The following is a 10,948-nucleotide window of genomic DNA, read 5'->3' as shown; positions in this document are numbered from 1 at the left end:
CTCCAATTCGCCCCAACTTCATCTAAACCAAACAAAATCTGGATCACAAACCCCGCAGGACACTGCAACTTAACATCCGGATACATTCCAGGATCACTAGCGTCATCCCACGACCAACCGTCCCATAGTTTTCCGCTAAAAACGTCACGCGTCGTCGTCTGAGGTTTTTGTCGACGATGTTTCTCAAAAATTTTATACCAGTTAGGAGTTCTATGTCTCTTAGACGGGCGCTGTTCTCGCGGATGTAGTCGGCGACACGGCGATTCTGTGGTCGGGGTGGGTGTTTTTGTTGATTTGATTTTTTGTTGATTTTTTTGTTGGGTGCTAAGTGTCGGTTTTTCTTTTTGCATGTTAAATTAGCTAAGAGTATTTAATGTTTAGTAAAAGTAGCAATGTTTATGATCTAGTCAATCGACTAACTCGTTTATGAAATATTTATTTTTCCATTATTTTAAATTATTTTAATAATTTTATAACAATGTTTTCCTATTTAATCAAAAAAAAACATGAACAACAATAATAATAATGAGGCAACCCATTCCTCACCCAGCAATTCTGCGGATCCGGCTTATGTGGCAGTACAAAGGAAATGACGTCATCTACAGTTTCGCAGTCACCCCCCTCACATTTGAACACGGCAGTGAAATAATGCGAAGGTATTGGTATTGTTCCATCACTATCTACGTATCTAGTTTTTTTTGGAGCGTTGATTAACATGGATTATCATAAAAAAAGAACTAATAAACGTTGAACATTTAAATGACCAGAATCAGATGAAAATTATCGATTTGGTTACTTTGTGATATCTTTGTCGGTATCTTTGAGACCGTCGGAGTTGTAGTCGAATATCGGGCCGAGTACAACGTTGATGTGTCGGTATTTCTCCGAATACTCTTCTATTAGATGCAATAACTCTTTCCAAACGCCTTGAATTAGATTGAGTTAGTAACGATACGATACGAAACGATACGATACAATACATGAAAATACAAAACTACACAATACAATACAATACAACTCTATACACTTTAACTCTTTACAATACAATGCAGTACAATACAATACAATACAACTCTATACATTACGACTCTTTACAATACAATAAAATACAATGCAATACAAAACAATACTACACCATACGATACAATACAATCCAATACTATACAATACTATACATTACAATACTTTACAATACAATACCATACAATACAATACAATATTATACAATACAAAACTATACAACTCTGTACACTACAATACAATTCAAGAGTAAATTACCATACAAAATTGTATTTAATTTGAAATACCTTCTTGAAAGCCGACATACATTGGTACGGCGTTTGAGGTTGTATGTGCGTCAGCAGATGATGGCTCATTTTCATAATATCCTGCAAATAATTTTTAACGTAAGTTTTGAAAGATAATGAAGCTACGTGTGTTAATTTATTATTTCATTCTTTCTTTTATTCAGTCATTCATTCATTCATTTACTCATTCATCCCTTCGTTCATTCCTTCATTCGTTCGTTCGTTCGTTCATTCATTCATTCTTTCATTAATTCGTTCGTTCCTTCCTTCGTTCATTCATTTATTCATTACAATTCTCTATTCAATATTATTCAAAAGCATCAATAACAACAAACACACACACACTACATGCACGCACACACACACACATTGCTCGCGATTATGACGGGATTTGTTTGTAATCGAATCCGATTCATTTTAAAAATAAATCAGAGTAAAAATCACCGAAAAAAACTTACCGGGCGGAAACAGCAAAGACATAACAATTGATTCATTATCTTTGTTTTCTTTTCCGTATATGTTCTCATAGTTGACCATATTATCGTCACGTACGTCTGCTCGAATGCATGTTCTGCCGCCGTTGTGTTTGTCAGTTAGGTAGGTGTTGTTTAGGACGTTGGAGTTGGTGTAACTCTATGGGATTTATTTTTATTTTAAGTACATTGTTCGTATGTTCCGCCACCTCGATATCAATTATATCCTTCGACCAACCAATCAATCAAGCAGTTAGCCATCAAACCAATCAACCAGTCAACCAACCAAACAAGCAACCAACCAACCAACCAGCCAACCAGCCATCCAGCCAGCCAATACACCAACCACCCAACCAACCAGCCATCCAGCCAGCCAATACACCAACCAACCAACCAACCAACCAGCCAACCAGCCATCCAGCCAGCCAATACATTAACCAACCAACCAACCTTATTGAATTTCACACTGAATGATGTCCACAGAGGCATATGACGAGTCGGATCGAATAAAGTAACGAACCTTCTTTGCACCATCGAACAGTACTTGATCGAATTCGGTATTTGGTACATCTTCAATGGTAGGTTAAATTTTAGGGATGTGTTTTTGTCACTTTCTTTTAGGTTAATCTCTTTATCAAGGTTTTCTTCGTTTGTAGCTGAAAACTGAATTGAAGTTAAAAATGTTATTTATTCATTAAACTATTAAAAATTAATTCGGCTAAAAATGTAACGCATCAGAAAAATTTGCATTTAACAAACAATGATGTCTTTGCAATTGAATACCGTCAACGCGACTCAAAACCAGGCGTCTCTAACTGCTACACTACCCAGCTGAGCTAGTTAAATTGAACTAACACATGTTGATGGTAGGCTAGGTAATCCTGATGTACGTCTTCTCTTATTTCGTTCATCTGATTGGTCGGGGTATTTGCAGAAATTTCTAGAACTATCTACATCATTAGCATCATTGTCGTAATCGTTATCAAAACTCAACGTTCTGTTGATGTTGGTGGTGTTTAGTATGTGGTGGAGGGATCCGTAACTTCCATTGTTTGGGGAGGGTCTGAGGTTGGTCAGGTCTGATGATGATGGTGATGAAGAAGAAGATGACGATGATGACGACGATGATGGTGATGATGATGATGCTGATAGTGATGATGAAGACGATACAATGATGGTGATGATGACGACGCTGAAGACAATAATGAAAAAGAAAAAGGATGATAATGATAATGATGATGATGAAGATGATGAAAGCGATGATGATGAAGATGATAAAAGCGATGATGATGAAGATGATGAAAGCGATGATGATGAAGATGATGAAAGTGATGATGATGACGATGCTAGAGACAAATTGTGTTAGACAAGAGTTTGATTTAAAGAATTAATAAAAAAAATCGACAAACCGGCATATAAATTGTAGAGTTCAATACTCTCAAACGCTTCAACCTCCATTCCTTTAAACAACGATCCCATGCCAAGAAAGATTGCCTAGTTGCGTTATACGTTGTTGTTTGTAACAACAAGAACAACAACAACATCAAACAACAATAACAACCATATTTCTAAGAAGATAATAACATATACAATTACTACATTGAAAAAGACCTCGACAACAAAATCGTCAACAACAACATCGACCACTTTGAAAATAAAACAGACTCAAAAGGTTACAAAATCTGTGAGGATAGCTCAATAGAGGCGCTCTAAACAACTGAAATACTCTGCGATACAAACAAATCATAAATAAAAACAACAACAATGTCAACAAAATTTCCAAAATCAACAACAACAACGACGTAATCAGTAGCAACGAATTCAGCATCATCAGCAACAAGCCTCGCTGCTACAGCTACTACTACTACTACCACTGCTGCTGCTGCTACTAAAACAACAATATCCACAAGTCTTTCACAACAAGACAAACATGCATGCTTGTGAACGTGTTATCTGACCCATGACTCCCATGATTAACATGACACTTGGGACTTGTAAACCTAAAATGAAAAATAAATAAAAAAAATAAAAAATAAAAAAATTAATAAATAAATAAAAAATAATGGTATAATGATTAATGAACCAATTCTTAAATGAGACAAAAAATGTTTACTTCGTTCAGACTTGAAAAAAATGCGAAATATAAACTATAAATTCAAATTTAAAGACATACCTCCAAGCAAACATACAAGCAAACACGTTCACGCACACACACAAACAAACCAGTAAACAAACAAACAAACACAAACAAACAAACAAACAAACATACTTTCCAAGATAGTATCTAGGTTGTATATCAAAGACGATATCATCGATGTAAGGGTTGTTGCTGTAATGATATCGCTTGGGTAGTTCTTGTTTTCTGTGGACTCTGCTGTACCAATCCTTTGTCGTGTTGTAGTCTCTACACTGGAGCTCCTGCAATGTTTCCACTACTGGAACTGGTTAGTGTATGAGTTACTGATGATGTTGTCACTGTTTTATGGTGTGTTTGTTGGTGAATTATGGCCTGTTGGCTAAGTGGTTGTTGTTTTTTGCTGATGTTGTTGGCGGTTTAGTAGTTTAAAGAATAGAAATATACAATACATTTCAGAGATTAGTTAAACATCAATTGAACGGTCTCAATGATATCAAAATGTAATAAAATCAGTCAACACAGGTCATAAAACGAAACACAGATCATAAGACGAAACGAACCAGGATTCTTATTGATGAAAAATATTTTTGATTTTTCATCCTCTAGATACTTGCTTGTCATTCTAGATCTGACGCCATCATACACGTAGTATGCCTCGGGTTTTGTAAGGAATTTTGTTATGTTAATAGTCCGACCACAGTCAATTTTCTCCATTCCTGAATTTGTTTTTTTTTTCATTTTGTTAGTTTTTTTCAATATTTTTTGATAAATTTTCTCATTTTTATTTATTCATATATTTGAGTTATATATATATATATATATTAATTCATATTTACATATTTTTTGACATTGTTTATAATAAAGTTGGCCTTGAGATTTTTCAAATTTAAATGGTGGTTTATTTGAAAAATGGCAAGAACAACTTGAGGAAATGTTACATCATTTGCATATTGTGAGTTTAAAAAAATTATTCCAGCTTAAATAGTAAAGAAATTTTGAATAAATTTCACTCCTAATTTATGCCAATCTCGAAAACACATTCAAAGTTTTCACGTATTTACACACTCCTCATAGTTGAACTTGCCATTTATTTGAGAAATATCTAACACTTGACAACCACACACACACACACATACACACAAACATACACACACATACACAAACACACACACACATACATACATACACACACAAACATACATACTCACACAAACATACATACTCACACAAACACACATACATACACAAACACACACATAAATACACACGCACGCAAACACACACACAGCGTGAGAGAGAGTTAGAAATAGAGATATTAATAAAAAAGAAAGAAAGAATAAGAAAGAAAGAAAAAAAACACATACACACACAGAGTCGCACATACACGCTTCAGTTCACATACACACGTATCTTTACAATCCCATCCATAAATAAAAACACGCGCACTTGAAAAAATAAGATAATCTTAAAATTTAAATATTTCGTATCATTTTCACTCTAAAGCATCCATTTATATTGTAGTAGCGATTGTGAATTCAGCTGCTAATTTTTAAATTTTCACCAACGTTTAAAAAACTTTAAAATAGAACGTATATATACCATATAAATGTTTAATTTTATAAGTTTTATCGTAAACATGGTGTCAAAACATAGTCATCGTCGTCATCAACTTCTTCGTCATCACTAATAATTAGTATTATTCTAAGTAGTAATAGTGTTAGCAGTAGTAGTAATAATAGTAGTACAGCAGTAGCTGTAGAAGCAGCAGCAGTAAAAGTAGCAGTAGCAGTAGAAATTGCAACATTAGTGGCTATCTAACCATGATCTGCCACGATGATTATATTCATGCATTCTCCGTAACCTCTCTCTATCATGCCATTCACCAACCGGCCTACCAAATTGTCGACGTATGAGAGATTTCCATTTACCTTTGAAATTATTTTAATCATTTTACCAACAAATCAGTTAATTCCTCAGATATTTAAATTAATTAACGAACCAATCATTTAAATAAACCGATTTTTCAATAATTCATTCAGTCAATCAATCAACCAACCAACCAACCAATTAATTTTTCAATCACTCAACCAACCAATATTCCAATCACTCACTCAACCAACCGACAAACTAGCCAACCAACCAACCAATATTCCTATCACTCAACCAACCAGCCAACCAGTTAACCAACCAATATTCCAATCACTCAACCAGCCAACCAACCAAATCATCATACGGTCCGTATTTGTGTCCGGCTTTATCCGGTTGATCCAAGTAAATGAAGGCTACATCGGGATGTGTAGATGGGTCGGTATCACTGTTAAAATACTCCAACGGTTCGGCTATTCGTTCGGTTAACGTCCAATTACTGAAAGGGAAACATTATCACATAAGATAACGTATCATGATTTTAAAGATATTAAAAGATAAATATGATACAATTAGTTTATTTAGTATAAAAATGAGGCCTCCTAAACGACATGTCACGTTTTGCAGGATAAATAAAAATATAAACTTATTTGAATTATCGTAGATGTACCTGTTGAAACTGTAGCATGTCTGTAAATTTTGATCTGAAGATTATATTTAACGAATTGAAAGTTTGTCACTCGATAAATTTCAAAAATCAGAATTCTTTGCTGGAAAAAGATTTCAATCGAAGTACTAACCAAACAGACAACCAGCCAGCCATCTAACTATTTAACTAACCAACCAATCAACCGACCAACCAATCAACCTACTAACTAATCAACCAGCCAACCGACGAACCAACCAACCAACCTTCTGCATCTGAGCCAGGCCACATAACTGTAAGGGCATTTTTGCCCTGCATGTAGGCTGTCTTCCAAAACTTCAAATTCATTTCAATATTATTACCTCTATAATAATTACTTCTATTATAAATGTTGTTGTTATTATTTTTACCATTATTTCATTTACATAATTCTCCTAATTAATTTTCAGACGTGTCAGCGACAATCACACAGCACATTCAAGTACACCTAAAACTACGTATCACACGCAATGCATGTGATATGCGGGGATCTTTTTGCTATCAAACCTAGTCACAGCAGCAACAATGACAGATACTTTAACCACTACGCCATCGGGCGGCCTAAAGTTACAGACAAATCTCAATACACATTTGATTTATCATACAAACTAAACATCCAACTAATCTCGAATGATAACTTTAATAAGGTTTTATTTTAAAAAAGAAAAATCGAACTAATCTCAAACGAAACTTTTAAAAGGTTCTATTTAAAAACGAAATATCAAACTATTTTCAACTAACGGCCTCTCCCTGGTACCATCTTTTATCAAGTTTTTCCTTGTTTTTGACGGTGAATTTTCTCTGGGTAGTTATGTCGAAAAATTCGTTGTCAATTATTCCATGACTCTCTGGATACATGCCCTGACAATGATGGTGACAACAATCCTTCAATCAATCAAACTTCGATTCAACCGAAATTTCAGTCAACAAACTAGCTAACCGGTCAAAAAACCATCTAACCAACCATACAACGAATCATCCAACCATCCATTCAATCTATAAACCAGCCAGCCAACCAACCGTAGCCAAGGTCCGGTGATTAGGAATGGTAACAGTGGGAAAGGCAGCCCTCATATACGGGGAATGGACTCCACAATTTTTTATCTTTTCCAAGTTTGGTGTCATGTTGCGTAGGAGGTATTCGGCCCTGAAACCGTCCAGGGAGAGGATTATTAAGGGAGGATGAGATTTTCTGGAAAGTGTTTGTTTGTTCGTTTGTTCATTTGCTTGTTTGTGTATGCATCTATGTAGATATTTGTTTGTATGTATGTATGTGTTTCTTTTTGTATGTGTCCAGTGGTGGATCTAATGGGGCCGGAGAGAGAACTGGTCCCCAATTGTTAGTAAAAAATTAGTTTTATGCGTAAAATTGACTAAAAATTGAACGTCATAATCAAAAAAAATTGTCAGCCAAAGTACTACAAATTTCGCCCCCTCACCCCTGTTAAAAATTTAGTCCCCACTCGTAAAAATTTGAACTTTTTCAAATTTTGGCCCACCCCGTTAAAGTAGTCTAGATCTGCCACTGTGTGTGTCTATTTGTGTTTGAAAGTTGAGATGGATCCCTTTTTACCCTTTAGGGCATTTAAGGGTATCGGCCGTGACGCACTGCTTAATCCTAAAAACTTCACTCTCATTAATTTTTCCTTTCAATTTTTGCGGCTGCACAAAGCACGTCTTCCTGGTATCATTCCACGTGATTCCTAGGCCGATGCCGACTCCAACGCATAATAGAACCTGGATATATGTGTTGGTGTGTTGGTTGATTTGTTGATTGGCTGGTTGTTTGGTTGGTTGGTTGGTTGGTTGGTTGGTTGGCTGGTTGGTTGGTTGGTTGGTTGGTTGATTTGTTAAATTTTTGATCGATTTATCAACGAAGTAATAAATATATGATTAAATAAAAACAGACATTAATTAGTGACAAAAAGTAAAACAGAGAGAGAGAGAGAGAGAGAGAGAGAGAGAGAGAGAGAGAGAAAGAGAGAGAGAGAGAGAGAGAGTTAAAAAATAGGAAGAGAGTTAATAAGTGCGTGAAAGAAAAAGTAAAAAGATTGAAGTTAACGAATGAACACGTGTAAGTGTTTGAAAGTATGAATGAATAAATGAATAAATAAATAAATGAATGAATCAATAAATGAACAAATGAACGAATGAATGAAAGAATGCATGAATAAATGAAAAAATGGATGAATGAATGAATGAACACTTACAACAGAAGTGACAACAATCAAAGGTCGGGTGAAAATCATTTTGAATCTATCATTATTCATTTGTACGTCACTTTGGTTCAATTTCTGAAATTCAAAGAAAAACAACTCTATTGATTTTTAAATTAGTCATTATTTTGATATCATCAAACGTGTAATTCAATATTTCATTCATTAATTTACTCATTCATTCATTCATTTGTTTGTTCGTTCACTCATTCATTCATTCAGTCATTCATTAAGTTAATCATTCGTCTTTTGTTTACTAATCGTATCATACATTTTTCTATACATTAGTACAATAATTTTCTCTATCTTTTCAAATATTTTCATTCATTCGCCTCTGTCTGCACATTCAATCATTCAGTAAACAAATAAAAGCACTTTTTTATTTTTCCCAACACGTTTCCATCTCTTCATTTGTTTATTTATTCATTCAAAATTCTATCGGTCTGTCTGTTTGTCTATCCAACCATACAAACGTATCAATTTATCTATCCATCCATGTATCCATCTATGTATCCATCTATGTATCCACCTATGTATCCATCCATGTTTATATCCATGTATCATCCATGTATCCATCCATGTATCCATTTAACTAATGACTTAATTCTTCAAAATTTATATTTATATATCAATCTATCTAACTTTTTATTTGTCAATCCATCTATCGTTTCATCCATCTATCAATAAATTTTTTTTAAATTTATTTATCCATCTATCCATCCATGCATCTATCCATTTATCCATTATTGTTCGTGTTCACCTCGTTCGCCAGTTCACCATGACTGTTCATCTCGTTCATCTCGACAGACACCATGTTGATTGAATGTCAACAATTAGACCAATCTTTACAGAAAAAAAAATTGAAATAAAAATATTCTCAATTACTCATGAATAAATTTTTTCAAATAAAATTTTCATTTTTAGACTGTTTTTATTGAGAAAACACGTTCATATTTACACACTCAAATGTTGTTTGGTGCGTAAAGAGCAATGAAAGATATTTGTAAAATAAATAACATTACATTTTTTAAATGAAAAAAGTATTATTCAACTATTTCAAATGGAAACTCGACTGACCTTAATTACAAATATGTGTCTGTCTGTATAATTGGTCTTGTTTGGTGCTACAAAATCCTTTAAGTTGTTGTGATATGCCTGAAATTATTTACCTGTTATTAAATGCCGAAAGAATTTTTCAATTTTTGAGGAAATAAAGTTATAATATATAATTATTAATCTAAATGCATTATTTCAAAAAAAAAATAATCTTTTTAGTTAATTAAGAATACTTTTTAAAAATAAAATCATTGAAAGTTTTATTTATGAAGCAAAATAATCACTCTGAAGAAAATACATCAATATCTGGTATCTAAAAAAATTAACAATACATAGTTATATAAATATTATAAATATGAAGAGAGAGAGAAAAAAAAGAGAGTGAGAGAGAAAGAGAGAGAATAAGAGAAAGAGCTAAATCAACTAAAAATAAGCATAAAAGTAATTGTATATATAACATAGTAGATTCAACGACAGTGCAAACCAAGAAACACTTACCAAAAGAAGAATTTGCGACTCTTAAAGATTAGCATTATCTATCTAATGATATAAAATAAATGATATCTACTAAACAACAACTCAAGAAACATTTTTAATATCTAATGATATATAAAAAATAAATGATATCTAATAAACAACAACTCAATAAACACTTATTTGCATGACACCAAAAAACTTCAAACTGAACGTTTCAATTTTTCTAAAATTGGATTAACATTCTTTAATGTATTTTATTTTACATAATTATTAATATCATTAACAAGAAAGAAATCTTCATTTTGTCTTCCAATTACCTAGCAGATAAGAAAGAAAAAAAGTGTCGTTTGATCTCCGGTTTGCCAAATAATGAAAATCTTTCTCATCCTTCCGACAATGATCTTTGGTACGTATGCATGCAATCCAGATATACGACTTGTAAACACGTAAACACTATTTAAACAGAGTGTTGTTGTTGTTAACGCGCCCTGATACAAATTTTTCAAACATGAAACATCCACCGATGAACTTAACTTAAAATGTAATAACATTTCGTCTTGGATGAGGATGATTTTTTTTCTGAAATGTTGTTTCTTGTATTGAGTTGAAACCCGAAATAATTTTTTAAAGTGTTCTGATGTTTTAATGAGAATAGTTAAGTGAACACGTTTGTGTGTGTTTGTGTGTCTGTAACTATTAGTCGCTTTGTGTTTGATTTTTGTGTTTTATTA

The 10,948-nt window shown here is 33.3% G+C and overlaps 1 protein-coding gene across 1 annotated transcript in view; it reads right to left on the bottom strand.

The window, feature by feature from the left end:
• Positions 1-9,498, bottom strand: part of HELRODRAFT_159928 (hypothetical protein) — a gene marked incomplete at both ends in the record, with an annotated part of 18,888 nt that extends 9,390 nt beyond the window's left edge. The window contains 16 exons of the mRNA XM_009016971.1: positions 52-158; positions 547-688; positions 797-926; positions 1,308-1,388; positions 1,766-1,878; positions 2,301-2,443; positions 2,636-2,859; positions 3,190-3,274; positions 3,711-3,780; positions 4,050-4,221; positions 4,478-4,633; positions 5,737-5,845; positions 7,210-7,269; positions 7,522-7,660; positions 8,042-8,205; positions 9,445-9,498. Of these exons, the coding sequence (XP_009015219.1) occupies positions 52-158; positions 547-688; positions 797-926; positions 1,308-1,388; positions 1,766-1,878; positions 2,301-2,443; positions 2,636-2,859; positions 3,190-3,274; positions 3,711-3,780; positions 4,050-4,221; positions 4,478-4,633; positions 5,737-5,845; positions 7,210-7,269; positions 7,522-7,660; positions 8,042-8,205; positions 9,445-9,498 (1,949 nt within the window). The remainder of the gene's footprint in view (positions 1-51; positions 159-546; positions 689-796; positions 927-1,307; positions 1,389-1,765; positions 1,879-2,300; positions 2,444-2,635; positions 2,860-3,189; positions 3,275-3,710; positions 3,781-4,049; positions 4,222-4,477; positions 4,634-5,736; positions 5,846-7,209; positions 7,270-7,521; positions 7,661-8,041; positions 8,206-9,444) is intronic.
• Positions 9,499-10,948: the final 1,450 nt, after the last annotated feature.

The sequence above is a fragment of the Helobdella robusta genome, assembly GCF_000326865.2.
Source record: "Helobdella robusta unplaced genomic scaffold HELROscaffold_2, whole genome shotgun sequence".
Classification (NCBI taxonomy): domain Eukaryota; kingdom Metazoa; phylum Annelida; class Clitellata; order Rhynchobdellida; family Glossiphoniidae; genus Helobdella; species Helobdella robusta.
Note: the sequence above shows the minus strand (reverse complement) of the source record. Positions and strands in the feature narration are given on the sequence as shown.